At 39.4% G+C, this 25,461-nt stretch overlaps 3 protein-coding genes, 1 long non-coding RNA gene and 1 pseudogene across 6 annotated transcripts in view; 2 read left to right on the forward strand and 3 right to left on the reverse strand.

The window, feature by feature from the left end:
* Positions 1-401: 401 nt before the first annotated feature.
* Positions 402-3,195, reverse strand: Kap-alpha1 (karyopherin alpha1). Its single transcript, XM_090155091.1, has 12 exons — positions 3,057-3,195; positions 2,716-2,837; positions 2,543-2,641; positions 2,352-2,448; positions 2,193-2,284; positions 1,994-2,125; positions 1,834-1,922; positions 1,678-1,777; positions 1,449-1,612; positions 1,178-1,382; positions 779-1,082; positions 402-710 (listed from the first exon to the last, which is right to left on the reverse strand). Exons 2-12 carry the CDS (start codon positions 2,827-2,829, stop codon positions 502-504), a joined length of 1,605 nt encoding a protein of 534 aa, XP_090011217.1. The 5' UTR covers positions 2,830-2,837; positions 3,057-3,195; the 3' UTR covers positions 402-501.
* Ccdc58 (Coiled-coil domain-containing 58) lies at positions 3,101-4,499 on the forward strand. 2 transcript variants are annotated; one of them, XM_090155092.1, is made up of 5 exons: positions 3,101-3,318; positions 3,811-3,936; positions 3,990-4,136; positions 4,204-4,263; positions 4,348-4,498. In XM_090155092.1, exons 1-5 carry the CDS (start codon positions 3,274-3,276, stop codon positions 4,399-4,401), a joined length of 432 nt encoding a protein of 143 aa, XP_090011218.1. In that variant the 5' UTR covers positions 3,101-3,273; the 3' UTR covers positions 4,402-4,498. The 2 variants fall into 2 exon arrangements, with proteins under 2 accessions (XP_090011218.1, XP_090011219.1); XM_090155093.1 differs by lacking the exon at positions 3,101-3,318 and adding an exon at positions 3,414-3,697 and having other exon boundaries at positions 4,348-4,499.
* A 96-nt stretch (positions 4,500-4,595) lies between these two features.
* Positions 4,596-5,578, reverse strand: LOC149933115 (uncharacterized). The gene is made up of 3 exons (XR_016472751.1): positions 5,245-5,578; positions 4,936-5,165; positions 4,596-4,868 (listed from the first exon to the last, which is right to left on the reverse strand). It is a non-coding gene; the product is annotated as an uncharacterized LOC149933115 (long non-coding RNA).
* Positions 5,579-6,425: 847 nt separating this feature from the next.
* On the reverse strand, positions 6,426-7,382 carry Ubc7 (ubiquitin conjugating enzyme 7). The gene is made up of 2 exons (XM_090155488.1): positions 7,214-7,382; positions 6,426-7,146 (listed from the first exon to the last, which is right to left on the reverse strand). The coding sequence occupies exon 2, from the start codon at positions 7,129-7,131 to the stop codon at positions 6,628-6,630; it is 504 nt and encodes a 167-aa protein (XP_090011614.1). The 5' UTR covers positions 7,132-7,146; positions 7,214-7,382; the 3' UTR covers positions 6,426-6,627.
* A 1,277-nt stretch (positions 7,383-8,659) lies between these two features.
* The window catches only part of LOC149933117 (uncharacterized), a 33,596-nt pseudogene continuing 16,794 nt past the window's right edge, over positions 8,660-25,461 (forward strand). Inside the window, exons 1-3 of the transcript XR_016473193.1 lie at positions 8,660-8,739; positions 8,874-8,947; positions 9,013-9,126. The product of XR_016473193.1 is annotated as an uncharacterized LOC149933117 (transcript). The remainder of the gene's footprint in view (positions 8,740-8,873; positions 8,948-9,012; positions 9,127-25,461) is intronic.

Below are 25,461 nucleotides of genomic sequence, written 5' to 3' on the forward strand. Positions count from 1 at the left end.
TTTTACGTTAGCATTTTTTGATAGCCTGGTTAGGTTTAATTTTAGCACAATAGATGATAAATAATCATTAAATTGTACGAATGAAAATTATAGGAAAAGGTAAAAACTCCTTAATATTTCCTATATTAAGAAAAAAATTTGTAATAATGACAACTACAAGCTGGTAAAGACCAAGTTGTCGAATTATAAAACTTAAAAAAAAATATTTTGTTAAAACTAAAGTACCGAATTGACACAAACAATGAAAAATCATCCTAAATAGATAGAAAAAGATTTTAACTCCAAACTTTATATTTTTCAACATTTTGTGGCAAATATTTCCATACTTTGTATTTAAACAAAATATTCGGGTCACCTATCAGCCTTGCCAATTACTCATCTTCTCTAATTGCTCCAATAAATTCAAAAGTAAAATTTTTTTAATATAAAAATGATTCCTCAGGGGTTTTTCTTTTTAAACAAAACCCACACTGACCCTCAGAAATTCTACATCCTTTTTCTTTAAAAGTCATATCCTCCTCCTTGTATTCCATCTTTTGCATCATTAGGATTTGGAGGTTGAAACTCGAACTGTTGGTTTTGTTCATCAACAGCAGGGGCTAGTTTGGAATCTTCATCTTCCGTTCCAAAATAATGTTCGATAATGTCAAATGCTTTTTGGTAGATCTCCATGTTCTCATGTGATTGCAAAAACTCAATTTTATCGAGACCTGGAAGAAAACATGAGTCTCTTTTGTACTATGTTTTTCGCAGTAAAAGCGTACGCAAGTAATAATACCGTAACATTCTTCAATCATAATTGCGTAATTGTTGATCCATCCATATTGTTTGCAATCTTGTTCTCCCAGTCTGAGGATATTTTCGAGGCCATTTAAAGCGACTTGAACTGTTTTGGTATCCATCACAGTGAGCAACTCGCAGAGGGGCGGAATGCAACCCTGCTCGACTAAGAATCTTATTTGCTCAGGTGAGCCTCCAGATGTAGCGTTAGTAATAGCCCAAGCAGCCTCTTTTCTCGTTTTGAACTCTGCTTTACTGAGGATATCAATCAGAATTGGGAAAATATTTGCATCTATTACCGCCTGCAAAACAGAAGAAAGGAAAATAAAACAAGTGTTGGTATTATTTTTAGCTCTAATATTTCAAATAGAAGTTAAAATATGAAAAAAAAAAAAACCTGTATTTGTTGTCTATTTCCGGCTGTGATGTTTGAAATTGTCCAACAAGCTTCTTTCCTTATGGATTCCTTTTGGGATGACAAAAGGTGAAGAAGACAAGGAAGAGCCGCACAATTTAGGATGACTTGGGTTTGTAAATCATCACCCGTCACGATATTACCAACTGCCCTCAATGCTGCAGAGACTACAGCATGATTAGTGTGCCTTAAGACAAAAAATATCATCAATCACAAGCAATTGAACCCATAAAGATTTCATAAGAGTAGCTACATCAATAGTTCCACTAATTTCCGACAAACGCCAGCATCAATAACTGCTTGAATTTTTTCGTTGGGGCCATCAGATAAATAGGAGAGGGCCCAACAAGCATCAGCTAGAACATCACCATCAGCATGGAAAAGAAGGCGTGCCAGGACAGGTAAACATGGAGAAACCTTTTTTTAAACAATATTTCGTAAATTAGTTTTCGTAATAGTAAAACATAACTGCAACTAATTACTTGTTCAAATTTAGGTGGTGGATTTTTCCCTCGACAAATATTAGAAACAGCCCAAACCGCATTCCTAATCATTGATATTCTCACAGATTTACTCAAGAGCCTGAAATACATAAATATTGCTTATACAAATTAGATCTTCCCCCAATAACACCTTACTGTAATAAGGGAATCAATATTTCTTCATTCAGTACATAATCTCTACATTCTGGACTATCTCCAGCGATATTTCCCAATGCCCAAACAGCCTATATAAAAAATTTATTAACATGGTTGTTCAATAGACTAAGGTATTGAATACACAAAATTATTTGTTTACTTGTTCTTGAACATCCTCGTAATCCGATGCAAGTAATCTAATGAAAATTGGCACAGCTCCAGCTTCAATAACCATTCTAGTTTGAAGGGAAGTTCCTGAAGCTATGTTTGTTAATGCCCAGGCAGCTTCAAACTTGTTTGATAATTAATTTATTAGGCTTATTTCAAATTAATAACAAAATTGAAGGGTATGGCGATACCTGTAGAGTGCAATTATCATCTCTTTTCAAGAATTCTACAAATCTTGGTACAATTCCAGTTTGTATCACCTCATCAATTGGTGGGTTTGGCTCTTGAAAATGGAACCGATCATTTAGAATACTTTAAAGAGGATTATCGGTTATGTTATAATCATTTACCTCTTGAAAGTAATTTTCTAAACTTTTGAGTTGCACTAAGTTGTTGCTCTACATTGTCTGTATATAATTCCGAAACCATTTCAGGTGTTATTCCAGCCTTTTGAATTAGAAAACCCATTAAATCCATTACAATGTAGTTTTTAGATTTAATAGGTAATTGAAAAAAAAAAGAATAATCTGTTTAAACTTGCTTGCAAAGTAGAATTTGACGAATCATCTTGCATAATGCTAGTAATATCAGCATCCTGCATGTTATCCTCTGGCGCGTTAAGGTTCCTTCTTTTGTATAACTTTAGAAACATTGAGAAAATTTAGTACATCAATTTCACATTAAAAACTAGTTTTGGCTTATTATGTATTGTACTTCATGTTCTCTTTTTTGTTTTCTCAGTTGAACCCCTTCTTCTTCCCTTCTCCGCCGTAACTCTTGAGCATCAAGAGCACTGTTCTTATATCGGTAGCGATGAGTGTTTGACATTTTTTAGCCTTCAAATGTATATAACAAATTCTTTTAAATAAAGATTTACTAGTTCCAAAAGCAAACAATACCCCCAAATTAACTGTCAACAGTTTTTCATCATTAGGTGGACAGAAATTTATGAAATGTTTTTATAAAAAAAAAGTAGGCCTTGCAAAATTGAGAAAGATTAAAGGTTAGGTTTTCTTCAGATATAAATATTTTTATTACAATTCTTTAAAGATTACCTGAAAGAAACGAGATAAAAAAATCACTCTGGAGAATCTACTTGCTTCGTTTTCGAAACTTAACTAAATGAAAAATTAGATACCACAAAGGCACCAACGCGGTCCCCTTCAATGTGGCCAACAAGCAACAACTAATTAAGCAAATAATTATAAAATTTTGCAATTATAGTTCACTAGAGGGCGCAAAATCAGCAAAATAAAAAATAAAAATAAAAAAATGGCGGCTTCCAATTCAGCATGTGATGATTTTCTTGCTTTTCAGGTAAATTATTTAGAACGCCTTATTCGTTTACTTATTTGCTAAAGAGCCACATTTTATGTTACTAATACGCGGAATTTTATTAAATAAACATACAACTTTTATTATATACTACAGATTTAAAGTTGTAATAGACGTTTAAAACATAGGCCTTGGTTTTGTGATGGATTTTTCAACCTTATTACCCATGTTTGATTACACGTAGCTTATTATTTGGACCAGGTCGTGATTCTCTCGGCGGGATTTGAGGGGGGTCCCGTTCGTGGTTGTATTATAAAATTTTTATTTAAGTCTAAACTTGCTTACTGTTTGTAATCAAACTTGTCTTCATCGTTCTCAACAAAGGTGAAACCTTGAAAGGTAAAACTGTACAAATAACTTGGTAATCTTGTTTTTTAGCTTTCCTGGTAAGCCACTGTCTAGGGTCAATTGGAAAAATTAGACATTTTTGGTGTAGTCTGTCATTAAAATGTGGATACATAATTATTTGAATAGGAGACATTAAAAGCGATGAGAAGTATTGATGACAACATAATACATGCTTTGAATACCACAATACCAACCGCTTCATTTAGCTCAAAAGCCAGTGTAACTGATCAGTGCAAAGACCTTTATATTCAGGTATGTCTCATTCACAATAAAATAAATTGATATGAAACTTTTTTCCCTTTTAGCTACAAGATTCATACTGCCAAAGAGAAAATACAATAAAAGACTGTATTACTATATCTTCGGTTGCAGTCAAAAATCTAAAAGAAAAGAGGATTGGTGATGAAGATAATTTAGACTTATTAAAGCAGTTAAGAAAAGAACAAACTAAAGTAATTTAAGTCAAAAAATTTAAGTATCAATCTTGCAATTTGAATGATTTTTCGTTAAAAATTTAAGCTTAGATTAATGCAAAACGAATTAAATGTGGAAGAAGTAGTGAAAGATCGAAGTATTAAGGTATGGTGTCATTTGTTTTTCCCATTACATAATACAAAATCTGTTTGAACAAGTCAGGGTACATATAAATTTTTTAATTATTAGGTATTCTACGAGAGATGTAGGTTTTTCTACAAGCCTACAGATTTAAAAGTTTGATGAATAAAAAAGTACAAATCATTATTTACCCATAGCTAATGGCTGTGTAGCCTTTTTGAGCTCTTAGTTTTTGGTTCCACTTTTTTTATATTAGAATCAATTTAAATAATAAAATTTGTAAATTTACTTTTTCAAATTATGTTATTGGTGTGACGAGATACCTAGGAGTTCTTTCTTTAGTGATTGTGAAAATGTTTTTAGGTATAGGATAAATTTATTTTCAAAACACTACAAATGCTCCAACAATTGGTTAAAATATTATGAATTTAGTAATGATTTCCCTGAATTTTTAACTCTCCTGATATTTTTTACGTAACTCTTCATTACGTTTAACGACAGTGTCACCAGCTTCTGAAGCTTTTTTACCTTTTCTAATTAATATGAATGCTGTTACGCCAGTCATTATGCAAAGTATAATATTTAAATGAATCCTAGCTTTGTTTCGGACTTTTTCCATCATGGATTGTCTAAAGTATAAATTTATTTTTCATAAACTTGCTGTAAAATATAAGCAAATAAGTGAAGGTTACGAACGGGACTTTTGGTGGTATGGCATCCTCTGTGGGGAATCTTTTATACCACACTAGCAATTTCTTTTCCAATGGATTGGGTTTGTGGCCAGTCATCATATTTTTATCCCCCTCTTGAAACATTTTAAGGGATGAATGGAAAAATCTGGCATTTGCAGGAAGATTGGGTACCCTTTTCATTTGCATTAAAATCATTGACATTGACAATTTTAGGCCCAACATGATTTGTTAAACCTATTAAGAAAAATAATGCGTTTTTATTTTTCGATATACGTGACGATAAATCTATTATTACCAAATTTATATTAATCACCTTAAATCCGTAAATCTCCGAATGAATTTTGGGGATATCGTCCTGGAATAAATTTTACTCCTGTATATTCGTCTGCTTCGAGTGGCTTTCCTGATCTTCGTTACCCAGAAAAGATGATAGTACGATACGGTAATAGTTTTTAAAGGTGGTCGGAAGAGATTATACTTTTAACATCCTAGGCCTAAATTGTACTTATGATTATGAATCTTTTAAAAACATGTTGCGTAATGTCATGCACTCCTAATGACCTTGGAGTTTGTTTGGAAGAGGAGGGAGGAAGCTGCAGCGGAAGTACAAACTTGAGAGGGGATTTCAGGGAAAACGTAGCAAAATAATGACGTGTATCAACAAAGTATTTCGAATTTCATGATAATAGTGTGAAAAATAAATAAAGTTTTTGATCATAATAATTCCAAATCTACTTTTTAATTTAATTTTTTTTTATATTCGTAGCTTGCTCGTGGGTGTGGCTGGTGGTCGTTGCCATGGTAACGCGTATAGGTCGGCCATGACATTAAGACGCTAATCATCCCGGTGGTCACGTGATTATTTCGCCGGATCGTGTGGCGTTTTGCCTCGTGATCTGGGCGGGGTTTAGCTATGACGTATGCCTACGACGCTACGAGCAACCGCCCAGGCCCTTTTGATTACCGTTTTTTTCTCACTTCTACAATGATTACCCAGCTCTCCCTCTAAAGAGAGCTAAGGAATTCGTCCATAGATTTGACTGCACAATTTCAAGAACAACCTGGGCAGTCGTAGCGAATTTATGGAAAGGCCTATAGCATAATTGTAGAAATCTTGTGCTGGCTATATTTTTGCGCGAACGCGACGATACCTCGTCCACTTTACCCCCCTCGCAACCTCCCCTTTTTTTGCAAGAAGTCTTTAAAGGGGCTCCAATGTTCGGTGGCAAAAAAAAAAGAAAATTGAGCATGCATTTCCTTCCCACCTTGACCCCTCACAGCTCACTTGGCCTTGGCAGAGGCGGCAGAGTTAACCGTAAATTTCGCACTTTACTGACTTTACACACATTTTGCCACCGAACTTTGGAACCCCTTTAACTCTGCCTTTAGTTTTTGGCGTTCTCGGCAATTGCTTGCTTCCCCATGGCTAGAAACGGCACTACAGATTTGATGCCATTCTAGTCCGAAGAAAAAAGAATAATATGTATCTACAAATGTACAGAATAGACCAATTTTATTTCAGTATTTTTACAGTACATAAAGGGTTAGAGATTTGTACAATATATAATCATAATATAGATTTTGTTTTAATAATTTTAAAGAATATCAGGTTGGATACCTAATGATTAAATTTGGTATTTTATTTAAAGTTGTTAAAGATAATTAAAAAATAATAATTTTATATTTATTAATAATATTAAAAGGGAATCCCAAGAGATTTACGAATTAAACGGTCCGCAATTTGATTAAATTGTTCTCTATCTTCTCGCCACATTTTAGCAGCATCAACATTAGCTCCACTTTCATCATTTGGCTCTGCAAGCATCAGTACTACGGATAATAAAATTTTCTCTACACTTTGCACCGGACTCCATCGTTCGGCTGAAGATTCATAACCCATGGGGTCGTCCCCAGGAGCATGTAGGATGGATATGCAAACGCGACCATCTGGGTAGATGTTAGGATGAAACATCTCACAAGTGAACTGCATTTTAGGAGGGCTTAGTGGATAATCGGGTGGAAATGTTAGCTTAGCTGGAAATACTCCTCCCTCAAAACAAGTGCCTTCAGGACCAGTGATTAAGGCTTCCCATTCAAAAAAATTCTCTTCATTAATTGGACCTGCAATAATTCCTTCTGGTGGATTTAAAGTTAGCTGTTTATATTCTGCCATTAGCCGCCGTAGAGCAGAGCCGGCCATTTTCAGATTTCGTGGCTGCGCAGTAAAAAAAACGAGGCAAAATGAGAATTTGAATCGCAAATAGAAATTTAACAACCAATACCTGAACTTTAGATAGCTAAAAGTTGTTTCAACTTTTAACAGCCTACATTTAACTTTAAATACAACTGCAATGAATTTCATAAGGATGATTTATAATAAACTGCAAAGCGCCATTTTAAAACATCTTTTTTTTTTCTTAATTAAAAGGTATGTTGGTGCATTATGGCATCGAGGCCTTCACACCACAACTGCAGAATTTAACGGTGAAGTATCATTTCTCCAACTACAAAATGCCCATTGGAATATGAAATATAATATATCTGTGGTTTTTACCCATAGATATAGGAAACGTATATAAAGGTCTAGAGAAAATATTTGGAAGGGAGTGAATACGGAGGTGACAGCTAGAAGCTTGGAGAAGGGAAGTATTCTGGAGTGGAAAAGTCGGGCGCCACCTGCGGCTTTGTAAAATTCCCATCATGCTCTTTTTGGTCGGACTTCATCAAGCCAGAATGATGGCAGATAAAGCTGACGTCCGACCAAAAACCGGGGTAGTCTGGGTAATTCTAACAGCAATAGGCGGGAAAGGACGTTCTTATTACCACTATGGGATTTTCCACTCCAGAATACTTCCCTTCTCCAAGCTAGAAGAAACGCGTAATTTAAGCAGGCTACCCTTATAAGGCGCTATCTATCGGTAAGAAAGCTCGGGGGGGGGGGGTCAGAATAAAGGCTTACAAGTTTTTGGTGTATATAGCGGGGGCCTTCACACCAGGCGCGCAATTAAAAAACAAACAAAACAAAAAAGAAAAATAATAAAAAGCTCGAAGTACACTGTACAAATGGTAGAATTACACCAAAAACAAAGGAAAACAAAATAAGGAAACCGAGCAGAATGTCAATGCACCGCACGTCGGATGGGGTTCATTTCTCCAACTTCTCATTTGTCCAACTGCTCATTTCTCCAACTTCTCATTTCTCCAACTGCTCATTTCTCCAACTGTTCATTTCTCCAACTGCTCATTTCTCCAACTGCTCATTTCTCCAACTACATATGGCACTGAAATTGTGGAGTTGGAGTTATGGTTCTCTGACTCTACTCATAACCCCAACTGCTGACAATTCTAAACTCCTAATCAATGTAGGGGTTTCCAAGAGGAATTACATTTTGGGGGTACGACATAAAGCACCATTTTTGGGCGGTAGTTTTGAAATATGATGTGGCAGATGTGAACTCATAGAAATCTCATAGGTAACTAGAATGCTGCCATCTACGGCCGAGCTTGACGCCAGTTCGCCTTGAACCTTCAGCCAATGAGAGGCCGTAGAGTGGTTCCACCAAGGAGGATAATAATCCTCCTTGGATCTGCTACTATAGCGGGAGATAGGTGACGTCATTCTCTCTGGTGACATTAAATTCTTGGCAGAACCACTCTTTGAGCTCTGATTGGCTGAGATCTGGCTATCGTCTGCCACGGCGTTTGGCCCATTTGCCAGTTACACGGCAGCATTCTAGTTACCTATGAGATTTCTATTTGTGAACTAGTTAACAAAAGATTTATGTCAAATGATTTAGGAAATTATCCCGTAAGTTACTATAAATTTAAATGGCAATATAACTTGATGGGTGGAAGTTGAAATGTATAATATATCTCTTACGAAAGATGTGTTCATCTTCTTATACTGCTAATGTTATTTTTTTGAAACATGTACCTTCACAGGCGTTTCGGAAGATAGAATAGTGCGGGGCGAAATACACTATAAAGCGAATTTTTTAAACTATTATGTCGAGCAAGTATGAGTTATAAATAAGCACACATCCCTACGGAGTGTAAGCTTAATTAACATTTTTCATCGTAGGGCGAATAAATTCACGAGGATTTTTTGAGCCGTGATGTGGTGTACACATCCATGTTTTGGCGGTAAATTCGTGCCTAATAGGCTAATGGAATTTGCCTCGAGTCTATTTTTCTCGTAAGATATATTTTATAAACTTCTGGTGGAAGTAATTAAAAGCACTACACTTCCGCGCGTCAAGCTATGTTGCCCTTTAAACTTCTGATATAAGTTTTGAAAAATAATAACTAACAATTGTAAGTTTTATTGGAGCAAAATTATTAAACAACATTTTATTGTCATCACCCTCCTATGCAGTATAAACCGGCTCCCAGAATTAAGGCATTAAAAGTCGCAAGCTGGGCCTAAGGATATTAGCCTAGCTGATTATTCATATTATTTTCTTTATATGGCCAATCGCGCGGCGCTCTAAGGATTAAGGGACAGGAGCCCACTAAAAATTTGTGTGTTATATAGCGGGAAATACATGTAGAGTATTTCTGATATCATGTACGGTCTATATCTGTACCCACCATTTCTCCCCACCGCTCCACTAATATATGGCCAGGAAATTATAGAGGTATGCACTTGGAATGTTGTTAAAGTAGGTTTTTCTGGCGTCTAAGAAAATTCCTGGTAGCATGTAGACACCTTATTTTTGATTACCGCTAAAGATATATTCACCACAGTCAAATGTATATTTTGTTCCCAAGGCTAGGAACCCTTGTGGTATATTTATATTAAAAACAGGACCACAAAGCCAACGTTGGTTTATTTGTGGTCAGACATTGTATAAAAGGCACGAATAATAGCACATTAAACAATGTTATACATGATATACACATTAAAATAAATTTCAAGACCGATCGGTGTAAGTTGGGGGCAATGAATTTGGATAAGGGAAACAGAGTCATCTAACCACGAAGCTGTTAAGAGGGGTTAAATAAAATGAGATGCCTTACGATTTAACATAGAGATTTATTCAACATGACTATTCAAGCGTGCAGCCTTTAGAAAAGTGTCTGCTCTAGGGGCCCTGTCTCACATCCACCCCTAGGTGTATGTAACTAGCGCCACCTACAGATATTTTACATAATGAAGTTAACCTATATTATAACATCTTTCTCACATAATGAAGTTAACCTATATTATAACATCTTTCTCCTTATGTATATTTTTATTAATGATTAATGATTTTTTTTTGAATAGTCTTATTTTGGTCTTTGTAAACTTGTCAAGTCAATTTCTTTGGCTTGTGTTTTCCTTTTCCTTCACTAAAGTCAGAAGAAATTCGAAAACGTAATGGTAACATGCTGGTACGTCCACAACGGGTTGTAGTATAGTGAGAAGTGGTCGGTTGTGGTGATGTAAACGCAGGTATGTTCGGTGGGCCAACAGTGGGGGAAGAGGCCCTAATAGGTGTCGAATTGTGTGAATCAGCTGGCAAAGTTCTAGGAGATACCCTCAGTGGTTCAAGATTAGGACGATGTAGACATGGAGAATTGCCCACTATCGTAGTCCCTGGTATGGGGATTAGGCCTTGGTCAACGATCGGTGGTCGTGGATTATTGAGGTGTTGTGGACGTAGATGGATCGCAAAATCCGATTGTGGTGAAGCCTGGAGATGAGGGTATGTGGCAAAAGGATTCAACAACGGTAGTTGTTGATTGTGTGCCGAAACATTTGGTGTGGCGTGGTTGACCGGTTGGTGCTGGTGTTAGGTAAAGGTCGTCTGTGCCATCGTGTCGGATTCTGATGTATTTGTTTCAGTGGTAGCGGAGTTTAGGGGAGGTGAAACGGGTATAGCGGATGTTAAGGGAATCAGTGGGGTTACATCAAAGGATTTGATCATTTTTAGATGAATCCTAGACCGTCGAAATATTTGGCCACGAGCTGTACGAATAACGTACGAACGTGGTTCAGGTCCAGAAGAAAGGACAGTCGCAGGTAGCCAATTTCGAGGTCCTTCTTGATAAAGGATAGGTTGTCCAGGGTAAAGAGCAGGAAGATCATGAGGATATTTTTCGTTGTGACGAGTAACCATTGCTTGTTGTTGGTGGTGTAATGTTTGGAGATCCGTTTTGGTGGGGTATCTTGGTTGTAATGTCGCCCTATGTGTGGTAAGGGGTGTTCGTATCCGACGTCCCATACACATTTCCGCAGGTGATGGTAATAAACCTTTCGGAGTGGACCTATATTCCATAAGAACATAAGATAGATCCTTTCCATCTCGTTGAGCCTTGATCAGGGCATTTTTTATGGTCTGAATAGTACGTTACGTCATCCCATTAGATTGGGGGTAGTGAGGAGAGGAGGTGATGTGAGTGACGCCCCATTGTTGTAGAAAGTGTTTGAAACCTGCAGAGTTAAAAGGAGGGCCATTATCAGAGATAAGCCGTTGAGGAGGTCCATGACGAGCAAATTGTGGTTGTAAAAAGTTTATAACGTTCTGAGTGGTGGTGTTAGAAAGTTCTTGGGCTTCCACAAATTTGGAGTAATAATCCACGAGAAGGATGAAGTTTTGTGAATTAACATGAAATAGATCTGTCCCGGCAGTTTCCCAAGGCAATTTCGGTATCGTGTGGGGGTGCATCGGGATTGGAGTATTTTGACGGCTCCTGTTATTGCAGATCGAACAAGCTTGTATGTATTGGGTCAAATCATCAGACATACGAGGCCAAAAAAAATTGAGCTTTGCCTTAGCTAGACATGCATTGATACCTTGGTGGGAGCCATGTATTATTTTGAGCGTTTCTAATTGTAAGGACTTGGGGACAACCAAAGTTGACCCACGATAGACTAGGTCGTCCAAGACATGTAGTTCATCCTGGTGAGGCCAGTATGGGCGTAAGTCGGGACCTACTTGTTTGAGAATACGTGGCCAACCAGATTGACTGTAATTGATGATCTGCTGGAGAATAACATCATTAGCAATGGCTTGTTTATATTGTGCTTGTTTTAGGGGAGGTAAAGTGGTCATGGCATATACGGCAGTATAGGGGCCATCCAAAAGCTCCGTATTTATAAGGGTGTGCAGTTGTGGCGTCCTCAAAAGCATGTCTGCTATATGCAATTGAGATCCAGGAACATAAACTAGATCAAGTTGGTAGCGAAATAATCGCATCAGTAAGCGCTGAAGCCGGGGGGATAAAAGATGAATAGGCTTCTTGACAATGCCTAAGAGTGGGCTGTGGTCTGTTTCCACTGTTATTTTTGTTCCCGCAATGTAGAAATGGAAATGTTCACAGGCGAAAACGATTGCTAGCAGCTCTTTTTCAATTTGTGCATAGCGACACTGGGTGGGTGTTAATGTCGTCGAAGCATATTCCACGGGTTGGCCATTTTGCATCATAACAGCGCCAATACCCGATTGACTAGAATCAACTGAAAGCGTTATGGATTTCTTGGAGTCAAAGTAAGCGAGTACCAGGGCTGTGGAAGCAAGGTGTTTAAGGGAATCGTAATGTTGTTGGTGGTCGCTTTCCCATTTGAAGACTACGTCCTTTTTGAGGAGAAGGCGAAGTGGAGCAGTATCATTCGTTGCCGCGGGGATAAAGCGAGTAATGTAGTTAATCATACCCAAGAAACTTTGAAGAGCCGCCTTGTCTTTAGGAGGTGGCAAAGTGCAAATGGCCGAGATGCGAGCAGGATTAACTTCTACTCCGGAAGACGTAACGATGTGGCCGATGTATTTGACGCGATCAACAGCCAAAGCCAGTTTCTTACGTCCGAAACATAAATTAACATCATGTGCCCGCTGTAGGACATGGTATAATGAGGTCTTGTGGGAGTCCATGTCTACCGAGGCAATGAGAAAATCGTCAGTCGAGATGTGTACATCGGGAAATTCAGATGGCGGAAAAAGGTTGCGAAGGGTTTGCTGGCAAACTTCCGAGCCAGTAACAAGGCCATTAGGGTAACGGAGATATCGAAATCGACCGTACGGCGACGCAAATGTACAGAGGTGGGAACTTTCCTCTGTGAGTGCAATGTGCCAAAAGGCACTCTGGACGTCCAACACGGTAAAGACCTTTTTGCCACTCAAGGCTGCCAATATTTCTTGAGTGGTGGGAACAGGAAAAGGTTGGCGCTTGATTGACGCATTCAGTATTCGGGGACCTAAACAGATTCGTACCGATCCATCAGGCTTGGGGGTCACCACCATGGGGGGGACCCAATCGGAGGGGCCAGTAACCGGAACAATGATGCCCAGTTGCTGCATTCTTGTAAGTTCAAGGCGAACCGGTTCCCGAAAAGCAAAGGGTACCTGATGTGCTGCGCTTATCACTGGGATAGGTTGTTCTTTCAGTTGTATATGGTGCCGACCTGGAAGACGCCCAACATGATCAAAGACGGTGTGAAACTGGGCAATTATGTCAGCAGGTGATTGCGTAAGTCGTGTAGCAGTAGGTGCGGAATGTAGTACAGCGACAAGCTTAGGTGTAGGAGGAGGACCAAGCGGATGGTGATGATGTTGGATAATTCCCAGTTGAAGAGCGGCAGAAGCACCCAAGATGGGTGTGCGATTGTCAGTGGTGACATAGAAGGGAAATTTAGACGAAGCAGTGTAGGATGTGCATGGAGCATCAAGTACGCCTGCCATTGGAACAGGATGTCCTGAATAGGCCATGACGGTGTATATCGGCTTGCTCAACTTCGGCTTGGGAAGGAAAGAATTGTAAAGACATAGTGGTATGATGTTAACCTGGGCACCGGTATCAATTTTGAAACAGACAGGTTTGTCAAATAAATACACATTGTCATAAATTTCATCATCTTTATTGGAGGTAGTATGTAATTGGTTCAACTCACGGACAAGTGACAAACTGTAACAGGAATAATGTTGAGATGAGTCAGTGGTGTCATAAACCTGACCAGGTTCGTCAGAGGATCCAATTTCGTCAAAGTATCCAGATTCAGCAGAATAAGCGTCATCATACTCCGAGGGAAAATAAAAATCATCCGTGTGAGGTGGGTCGTGAAAGCAGTCTAGTTCTTGGAGTGCATGGGCAGAACGACAGACGATAGCCCAATGACCGATACGGTGGCATTTGAAGCAGGTGGAAGAACGTGCTGGACATGGTCGGGAAGTGTGAGGTGGGTGTCCACAATTAGGGCAAGAAGCCCCACGAGAGGCGACCGACAGTCGAGGAGACGATGGAGCAGAGAAACGTGTACCAGGTGCGTTATTATGTGGACGATACACAGGCAGCGAGTGATGGGTGGTATGGGAAGAAAACCACGGACGCGGTTGAAAGGGCTGCGGGGTCCCACGACGAAAAGCGTTAGGCGTAAACCGTGGACGGTGTGACGGCGGTACGCGGGGCTGTAGCAGAGGACGTTGACGGTGTAGAGCATTCAATGCCACGGCAGTAGAGGAATTAGGCGAGGGTGCCTCTTGTTGTGGAGGAAGTTATCACTGTCCCTATCCGGATTGTCTTTAATGGGGTCACTGGTGTCGTTCGCGGCTGCCGGGCCTGATTTCTGGGCTTGCGCGCCAGTTCGCATCGCCCTCTTCGCCGCCAGCCGGAGGGGGGACGGGTGTGTTCGTGGTTGCTGGGCTCGGACTTTGGGTTCGCGCGATGGTTCGCTCCATACCTGTCATTTGATAACCTTATCGGGGATGGTAATTGCAGTGAATGAGGAAGTCTCTCTAGCCCTCAGCTGTGCGAGGATGGGTTCTCGGGCAGGCCCATGGTGTCGCCTTTTGTTGGGCCGTGATGGGGGCGTTTGTTTGCCATATGTGAGCCGGTTTTTATAGCTGTCTCACTGGCCGAACGTTTGTTTCGCAAAGCGCATTTTTGTCCGGACCTGGTTGAGTGTTGTGGGCCGCCGTAGTGCCTAGCGGAACGGCGGGGTACAAATACATAACTTCATGTTGTGGAGGAAGTTCACGAGAGATATTAGCAGCATGGATAGTAGAAGTCTCATCCGCTTGGCAACGACGTACAGCCTCGTCAAGAGTTAGTGTAGGAATAGACAAAAGTTCCTTACGTAGTTTGTCGTGGCGAATTCCACACACTATTTGAGTAGTAATGAGCGAATCCAATAAAGTAGTAAATTCGCATTTTTGGGCCTTGGTCTTCAAGCTGGTGTAAAACTGATCAAACGTTTGGTGTGAAGTTTGTTTGGTTTGAAAAAATGTGTAGCGAAGGTAGGTTAAGTTCTTATACGGAAGATAATAATTGTCAAAAGAAGTGCAGATCACCTCAACAGTTCGAGCATCGTCAACGGCAACAATGGGAAGAGTCTTGTAAATAGCAAGCCCAGCTGGGCCTAAAATATGCTAAAATGTTGCACGTTGTCGGGCTATCGGCGTGGCTTGTAAATTTGCAGCAGCGGCGTAAATTTCATAGCCTTCTTTGTAAGCAGCCCACGAGGAGGCGGGATCATCCCCAGGAAGAAAAGCAGGAGGGCTTTTGAAAGAAGTCGTCATCGTGTTGGCGACAAAACGCGAATAAAACGCAAAAACTAGTCGAAACTTTAAAATAATACCTTAGAATTATAATTAGAACATTATAGAATATCCCATCGCTGTCACCATGTTAAGAGGGGTTAAATAAAATGAGATGCCTTACGATTTAACATAGAGATTTATTCAACATGACTATTCAAGCGTGCAGCCTTTAGAAAAGTGTCTGCTCTAGGGGCCCTGTCTCACATCCACCCCTAGGTGTATGTAACTAGCGCCACCTACAGATATTTTACATAATGAAGTTAACCTATATTATAACATCTTTCTCACATAATGAAGTTAACCTATATTATAACAGAAGCAATCGCTTTTTAGAAGATAATTGTAATATTTCGGGTAGTTAATTAGTTGACATATAACGAGTTGATGTTTACAAAGTGGCTTTATTAGTTGACTTGATGTCCAATAGTACGAGTATTAGAAGTGACCAAGAGGAACTTCCTTACCAAGGATTTGAACCCCAAGATTAAAAATTCCGTTGAAAAAACATGTCGTCTTCGAGGTGTCCAAGAAAATCACTGGGAAAAACGTTAGTTGTCTTATCGCTAAAGACTTACTCGCCAATGTCCAAGAGGAACTTCCTTACCAAGGATTAGAGCCCCAACAGAGAAAAACTCGGTTGAAAAAGTACGTGGTCTTCGAGGTGTCCAAGAAAATCACTGGTAAAAACGTTAGTTGTCTTATCGTTAAAGTATTACTCGCCACTGGCCAAGAGGAACTTCCTTACCAAGGATTAGAACACCAACAGTGAAAAACTCGGTTGAAAAAGTACGTGGTCTCCGAGGTATCCAAGAAAATCACTGGTAAAAACGTTAGTTGTCTTATCACTAAAGACTTACTCGCCACTGGCCAAGAGGAACTTCCTTACCAAGGATTAGCGCCCCAACAGAGAAAAAACTCGGTTGAAAAAGTACGTGGTCTTCGAGGTGTCAAAGAAAATCACTGGTAAAAACGTTAGTTGTCTTATCGCTAAAGACTTACTCGCCACTGGCCAAGAGAAACTTCCTTACCAAGGATTAGAACCCCAACAGTGAAAAACTCGGTTGAAAAAGTACGTGGTCTCCGAGGTATCCAAGAAAATCACTGGTAAAAACGTTAGTTGTCTTATCACTAAAGACTTACTCGCCACTGGCCAAGAGGAACTTCCTTACCAAGGATTAGAGCCCCAACAGAGAAAAAACTCGGTTGAAAAAGTACGTGGTCTTCGAGGTGTCAAAGAAAATCACTGGTAAAAACGTTAGTTGTCTTATCGCTAAAGACTTACTCGCCACTGGCCAAGAGAAACTTCCTTACCAAGGATTAGAACCCCAACAGTGAAAAACTCGGTTGAAAAAGTACGTGGTCTCCGAGGTATCCAAGAAAATCACTGGTAAAAACGTTAGTTGTCTTATCACTAAAGACTTACTCGCCACTGGCCAAGAGGAACTTCCTTACCAAGGATTAGAGCCCCAACAGAGAAAAAACTCGGTTGAAAAAGTACGTGGTCTTCGAGGTGTCAAAGAAAATCACTGGTAAAAACGTTAGTTGTCTTATCGCTAATGACTTACTCGCCACTGGCCAAGAGAAACTTCCTTACCAAGGATTAGAACCCCAACAGTGAAAAACTCGGTTGAAAAAGTACGTGGTCTCCGAGGTATCCAAGAAAATCACTGGTAAAAACGTTAGTTGTCTTATCACTAAAGACTTACTCGCCACTGGCCAAGAGGAACTTCCTTACCAAGGATTAGAGCCCCAACAGAGAAAAAACTCGGTTGAAAAAGTACGTGGTCTTCGAGGTGTCAAAGAAAATCACTGGTAAAAACGTTAGTTGTCTTATCGCTAAAGACTTACTCGCCACTGGCCAAGAGAAACTTCCTTACCAAGGATTAGAACCCCAACAGTGAAAAACTCGGTTGAAAAAGTACGTGGTCTCCGAGGTATCCAAGAAAATCACTGGTAAAAACGTTAGCTGTCTTATCACTAAAGACTTACTCGCCACTGGCCAAGAGGAACTTCCTTACCAAGGATTAGAGCCCCAACAGAGAAAAAACTCGGTTGAAAAAGTACGTGGTCTTCGAGGTGTCAAAGAAAATCACTGGTAAAAACGTTAGTTGTCTTATCGCTAAAGACTTACTCGCCACTGGCCAAGAGAAACTTCCTTACCAAGGATTAGAACCCCAACAGTGAAAAACTCGGTTGAAAAAGTACGTGGTCTTCGAGGTGTCAAAGAAAATCACTGGTAAAAACGTTAGTTGTCTTATCACTAAAGACTTACTCGCCACTGGCCAAGAGGAACTTCCTTACCAAAGATTAGAACCCGAACATTAAAAATTCCGTAGAAAAAACATGTAGTCTTCGAGGTGTCCAAGAAAATCACTGATAAAAACGTTAGTTGTCTTATCGCTGAAGACTTACTCTCCACTGGCCAAGAGGAACTTCCTTACCAAAGATTAGAACCCGAACATTAAAAATTCTGTAGAAAAAACATGTAGTCTTCGAGGTGTAAAAGAAAATCACTGATAAAAACGTTAGTTGTCTTATCGCTAAAGACTTACTCGCCACTGGCCAAGAGGAACTTCCTTACCAAGGATTAGAACCCCAACAGTGAAAAACTCGGTTGAAAAAGTACGTGGTCTCCGAGGTATCCAAGAAAATCACTGGTAAAAACGTTAGTTGTCTTATCACTAAAGACTTACTCGCCACTGGCCAAGAGGAACTTCCTTACCAAGGATTAGAGCCCCAACAGAGAAAAAACTCGGTTGAAAAAGTACGTGGTCTTCGAGGTGTCAAAGAAAATCACTGGTAAAAACGTTAGTTGTCTTATCGCTAAAGACTTACTCGCCACTGGCCAAGAGAAACTTCCTTACCAAGGATTAGAACCCCAACAGTGAAAAACTCGGTTGAAAAAGTACGTGGTCTCCGAGGTATCCAAGAAAATCACTGGTAAAAACGTTAGTTGTCTTATCACTAAAGACTTACTCGCCACTGGCCAAGAGGAACTTCCTTACCAAGGATTAGAGCCCCAACAGAGAAAAAACTCGGTTGAAAAAGTACGTGGTCTTCGAGGTGTCAAAGAAAATCACTGGTAAAAACGTTAGTTGTCTTATCGCTAAAGACTTACTCGCCACTGGCCAAGAGAAACTTCCTTACCAAGGATTAGAACCCCAACAGTGAAAAACTCGGTTGAAAAAGTACGTGGTCTTCGAGGTGTCAAAGAAAATCACTGGTAAAAACGTTAGTTGTCTTATCACTAAAGACTTACTCGCCACTGGCCAAGAGGAACTTCCTTACCAAAGATTAGAACCCGAACATTAAAAATTCCGTAGAAAAAACATGTAGTCTTCGAGGTGTCCAAGAAAATCACTGATAAAAACGTTAGTTGTCTTATCGCTGAAGACTTACTCTCCACTGGCCAAGAGGAACTTCCTTACCAAAGATTAGAACCCGAACATTAAAAATTCTGTAGAAAAAACATGTAGTCTTCGAGGTGTAAAAGAAAATCACTGATAAAAACGTTAGTTGTCTTATCGCTAAAGACTTACTCGCCACTGGCCAAGAGGAACTTCCTTACCAAGGATTAGAACCCCAACAGTGAAAAACTCGGTTGAAAAAGTACGTGGTCTCCGAGGTATCCAAGAAAATCACTGGTAAAAACGTTAGTTGTCTTATCACTAAAGACTTACTCGCCACTGGCCAAGAGGAACTTCCTTACCAAAGATTAGAACCCGAACATTAAAAATTCCGTAGAAAAAACATGTAGTCTTCGAGGTGTCCAAGAAAATTACTGATAAAAACGTTAGTTGTCTTATCGCTGAAGACTTACTCTCCACTGGCCAAGAGGAACTTCCTTACCAAAGATTAGAACCCGAACATTAAAAATTCTGTAGAAAAAACATGTAGTCTTCGAGGTGTAAAAGAAAATCACTGATAAAAACGTTAGTTGTCTTATCGCTAAAGACTTACTCGCCACTGGCCAAGAGGAACTTCCTTACCAAGGATTAGAACCCCAACAGTGAAAAACTCGGTTGAAAAGTACGTGGTCTCCGAGGTATCCAAGAAAATCACTGGTAAAAACGTTAGTTGTCTTATCGCTAAAGACTTACTCGCCACTGGCCAAGAGGAACTTCCTTACCAAGGATTAGAACCCCAACAGTGAAAAACTCGGTTGAAAAGTACGTGGTCTCCGAGGTATCCAAGAAAATCACTGGTAAAAACGTTAGTTGTCTTATCGCTAAAGACTTACTCGCCACTGGCCAAGAGGAACTTCCTTACCAAGGATTAGAACCCCAACAGTGAAAAACTCGGTTGAAAAAGTACGTGGTCTCCGAGGTATCCAAGAAAATCACTGGTAAAAACGTTAGTTGTCTTATCGCTAAAGACTTACTCGCCACTGGCCAAGAGGAACTTCCTTACCAAAGATTAGAACCCGAACATTAAAAATTCCGTAGAAAAAACATGTAGTCTTCGAGGTGTCCAAGAAAATCACTGATAAAAACGTTAGTTGTCTTATCGCTGAAGACTTACTCGCCACTGGCCAAGAGGAACTTTCTGAACCCCATATATATAGCGCCGAGCCCTCCGCTTTGCTGCCAGCGTTGGCTTCGCGTGGAGTACGCTAGATGACCAATTTTTAAAAATAAATAAAATTTAAAAATCACATTTGGAGGCCCCAGAGGAAGTCAATGGATCGGCCGTGAACTATCTGCATTGTAACGATGCGACCCGAGTTCAATTCCTGAACACGGTCAAATAAATTAAAATATTTAATTAAATATAATATTAATATAATTTATAAATATTTAATTAATTATAAGATTAATATAATTTATTAATATTTAATTAAATATAAGATTAATATAATTTTTAAATATTTAATTAAATATAAGATTAATATAATTTATAAATAATTAATTAATTATAAGATTAATATAATTTATAAATAATTAATTAAATATAAGATTAAGATAATTTATAAATATTTAAAATGATGTAGAATAAATTATAGTACCTAACGTTATAACTTTGTAAAGGACATTCGCCAAAGCTGTTTTTTAGAAAAACACCGTAAATTAACAAGCGTTGGTGGCTGAGTGGTTAGAGTACGTCTCTTGCACGAGGCAGACCCGGGCCAAAAAATCGCAAATTGATACTAAGACGAATACCGTGTGCAATTCGTGGAAACCCTGCCGTTGGAGGTTGAGAGGTTGCATAACACTCAGCACTCGGTCCGTCCCAAAGTCATTAAGAAGTTGGAGAGAAAACGCCCATACATACACAACAAACTCAACATCCACAACAATCATAACACAAACTCAACACCCACAACCGTCACAACACGAACTCCACATTCACAACCTACACATAAACATTACAATAACGAAATATCCAATCAAACTGAATTAAAACTGTCGCGACGGTGAGCGTTGACAAAAAAAAGTGCAACCAAACCTAATCAATCCGTTAACGCTCACCGTCACACGGTGGTCTTGCCAACCCTTCGAGAAACTGCGAACGCAGAAATTTCGAGAAACTGCGTAACCTTTGCCCCGAAAATGCGAACGCGTTCGCAGGCCTGACAGACAGACCCACAGACAGACAGACACGGTGATTGTATAATCCCTCGGAGAGGTAAAAATTAATATTTTAAAACCAAAATTTGCGTATCCGTAAAAAATAACGTCGCGATTTGAGCGGAACCTCCAAGGCTATTTATTTGAATTTCGGTCGTCCAACGTGTGTATCAAATGGTTCAGTGGAAAAATACTCGCTTTCGACGCAGACGGACTCTGGTTCAAATCCCGGATGGTAGTATAGTTACTAATTATTAGTAGTATAATTACTTCATTGTAAAAATTTAAATAATACGCGAAATCCTGTAATGCTCAAAAAAGAACGAAAATGTATGACTTTATCAACCATTAATGTACTCTTCCGCTCAAGCTGAGTTTTTAATTTTCAATGAATCGTAATATGTATCGGTATTTATGTGGTAGAACACTCGCCTGTCATGCAGGGGGGCTCGGGTTCGCAACCCGCGCGATGCGAACGCAAAATCATACTTTGTCGTATGCCGTGAACAGTTGGTGGAAACCCTGCCATTGAGGCGTTTACCGTAACCCTCAGCACTCGGTCCGTCCCAAACGTCGAAGATTCTTCACGTATAATCACAATTCGCAAAAGAAAATTATAATACACCCAATGACAAAAAGAGGGCGCTTATGGGAAAAACCTTTTCCCTATTGCTAAGAAACTGCGTACGCAGCGATTGCACTTTGCCCCGATAATTCTAACAAACTGCGTACGCAGCAATTACACTTTGACCCGAAAATGCGTACGCGTTCGCAGACCCACAGACAGACACGGTGATTGTAAAACCAGTAGCGCCGCCAGGATTTTTTTCCAAGTAGGCACCGATGAATTTAGAGGCCCCCCTCTACGCAATAATTTCAATCGATAATTTCACGTTTGTTTCTTTTAACTAAACTCCATTTTGAAAGAGTTCACCGTGTTTCTTATTGCATTATTATGTGAAGCTAAAATTAAATTAATTTTTCAATTGTCCCACAGTTTAACCAACATTTAGATATCCAATATCCCCAATTCCAATAATACCTTATTTTAAATATTAAAGTCGTTTTACTCAATGAATGACACTCTGCGATTAGAGCTCTTCCCAAATTCATCAACCACTAACATCGGATGTTCTTTTAAATGATTCGATAAATCTCGATTAATGGATAATGTGGCCAGGTTGGAAAGTCTATCCTCTCGCATTGTTGTCCGTAGACGCGTTTCAATTCTATTCAAGGAACTGAAACTCCTTTCAGAAAACGTATTGGCCACGGGAATACACAGAACTACTTTATAGTACTGAACTAAGTCGGGAAAGCCACCTTCCATCGTCATTAGATAGTGATAACAGTCTGTTACGCTTTTAAATTTTTTCGATTTTATTAAATTTCTGGCTATTTTAATTTGACCTTTCAATGAATCTAGGTCGAAATTAAAGCGAGTGTATATTTGGCACTGGGCTAGGACGTCATTTTCTACGAGAAAGTTTTCCAAGTCGGGGTCAGATGCAGTTATTCCTTTAATTAGGCTATTATTTTCTAAAAATCGGTTTTTCATTAGGCTGCAGGGGCCCCCTGGGGGGGGGGGGGGGGCTTGTTTTCTAAAGTGGAAAGCAGAAATTACCGGCCGTTCAGGAATAAAAAAACTGGTAGTCAACTAGTCATCTTTTCAATGAATTTTAGTCCCCAAGCAGGCACCTTTTTCGTAAATTGGAGGCCTAAAGTAGGCAACTTTTATTAAATTGGAGGCCCCAAGTAGGCCTATAGTTCTTAAAATGGAGGCCCCCTAAGTAGGCCCAAAATTTTTCAACGTAGGCACGTACCTACTTGTGCCTACCGCTGGCAGCGCTACTGTGTAAAACCCCTCCTAGGGGACATATTCACCTCGGATATGTAAAAACTATTGAACTTTTCAACGATGCATAGCTCGATGCATAGAGTGGCCGACGCGTGGCTAGGAGAGGTTATATCCCCCGGGACTCCGGATAAATATATTGACATGGAGTAATATATATTAACTAATATAACAAACTTCGTTATGTAACTTTTATTAATTATTATATTAGTTTCCAGTGTCGTAGCCAGAAATTCATAAAAGGTGGGTCGAAGTATGTCAATGTTTAGAGGGGGGTCGAGAAGGGGTGGAGATTTAGTACAGTTAAAGGTAGGCCCAAGGGGGGTCTGGACCCGAAACCCCCCTTGTCTACGCCACTGTTAGTTTCTTACTTGTGCCACGAAACCTTTTTATTTATCCCATTATTTACACAACTCTCGACATAAACATTTTCTACCCATTTCAAAAAATTATTTTGCAGAAAAATCGCAATTATTCATTGGCGTGGTTCGAGGGGGGCACACCATTGAAAAATGCAAAAAAATAAAAAGATATGTACGTACGACCATACGTTTTGGTGGGGGCATGTGCGCCCTGGTCCCCCATGGCTACGCCACTGGTATGAATTAAATTTCAAAACCTGATAAGCAAAACATATTTTTAAATTTCCCACTCAAACCAAAACATTATTGACTGCGTACAGATCTGATGGTGGCAAGGCTTTATGATAAACTAATAGTCTAATACCATATGTAACATAATTACTCATAACGGTTTGTTTCACAGATATTGCGTCATCCTTACCCTACGTAAAATTTGATGTCAGTGTGAGAAGTAAGGCACTATCATAGGCCAATCACCAGTTTAAAAATTAGCTGGGCCAGTTTAAATATTAAATGCTTGGGGTGAACACATAATTAATTAAAAGTTTTATTGTTCTTTATTTAACACTCCAAAATTTTTAAATACTCATAATAACTAACCTACTAACAGAGAGGGTAAAGTCGCTTCGCCATAGAGAGGCGCCTCTTCCTATTCCTGCAATGTTATAATTTTGTCGTACGTTTTTGAAGCGCGAGCGCCTAGAAGAAGCAGACGACCCGTTATATTAGTCTTAGACGTTCGATGGCGCCACTCAGTGGCGTACCTAGGGGGGGGGGCGGGAGGGGCGGTCCGACCCCGGGCGGCACTTTCTAGGGGTGGCATTTTCACTCAAGAAAAAAATTCGTGTTTCTAGTAATGGTTAACGTTTAGTCTTTTCGCGTAGTGAGCAGGCCCGAATTTAAAGGTAGGCATCCTAGGCGCCCCCACAAAAAAAGAGGGCCCCCACAAAAATTAAAAAAACAATTCCAAAGGATTGAAAAAATCCCAAAAAAAAAATAATTTCATAAGATTTCTCGAGACTTAGCTACGGCCCTGGGGAGTTCCAGAGGGCCCCTTTTTAGTTCATTTTATAACCTTGATTTTATTTTATTCTATCACGGCACAAATTGAGGTTTTCAGTCCTTAGGAAAAGATTTTTCGATAAATCGGGGATAATTATAAATGAAGAAAGTATAAGCATATGTAACATAACTACTCATAAGTATGCTACTAGCTCTATTTCTTCACTAACGGTTTGTTTCACAGATATTGCGTCATCCGTACCCTACGTAATATTTGACGTAATTTTTGAAGTCATTATTGACGTCATCGAATCTCAAATGCCGATAATGCCATCGCACAAATAGCTCTACGTCTGATAAACCAACGGCTTCCACCACCCTCCTACGTACTGTAACCCGGCCACCGGTTTAAAGGCATTATAAGTCGCTATATGACTTGGGCCTAAGGTGGTGCCTTGGGTATTAGCCTAGCTGATTATTATTATTATTATTATTATTATTTTTAGTTTTGCGTTTGTAGAGTGTTCATTGTGTGAGGACTTAATAGTTTAAATGTTGTTATAATTTTCGTAACTTTTCCTAATTTAAAACGCTAAAATTGTAGGCTGAGCTCCGGCCCTGTGTCCGAGCCGCCCTGTTATAAAAGGGTGTGTAACAACGGCAACTAATAAACCTGTAAACCTGTAAACAAACGGTTTGAACAACCAAGGCTTACGAGCTAAAATGAACTACAATATAGTGTCAAGTTGTTGTTAATGTAATTAATTTGCAAATTAATGAAGTTCTCGGAGACTCACGTTCTAAAATAAATTTGCATTGTCAAATAAAAGAAGCAGGTTTATTGGAAAAAATAGTGGAAATTCAGGTTGAGCTTTACTGGCGCATCTATAAGATTGGAGTCATTGCAGATTCTTTTGAGCCTAGGCCTAACTCAATTAAGCTAGGTATATTTTTTAATAACGCTGGTGGAATATCACACTTCGACTTATTGGTCATTTTCCCCAACCTTTTATTTTTCTTAATTACTCACTATTTAACTTCATCCGCACAAACCGAGCGAGTTTATAAATTTCAATAAAGCTACATTGGGCTGACTAAAATTCCGACACCGAAAATTCCTTCTCAATTTAAAGGTTTTCTATACCTATGTTGGTAGCCAATAGTGTGACTCCCAAAATCACTAAGATGAATATAAAGGTTAAAATCTAACGTAGTCCACCTTTTTACTGG

This window comes from Leiobunum rupestre, chromosome 8 (assembly GCF_980474605.1).
Source record: "Leiobunum rupestre chromosome 8, qqLeiRupe1.1.hap1, whole genome shotgun sequence".
Lineage (NCBI taxonomy): Eukaryota > Metazoa > Arthropoda > Arachnida > Opiliones > Sclerosomatidae > Leiobunum > Leiobunum rupestre.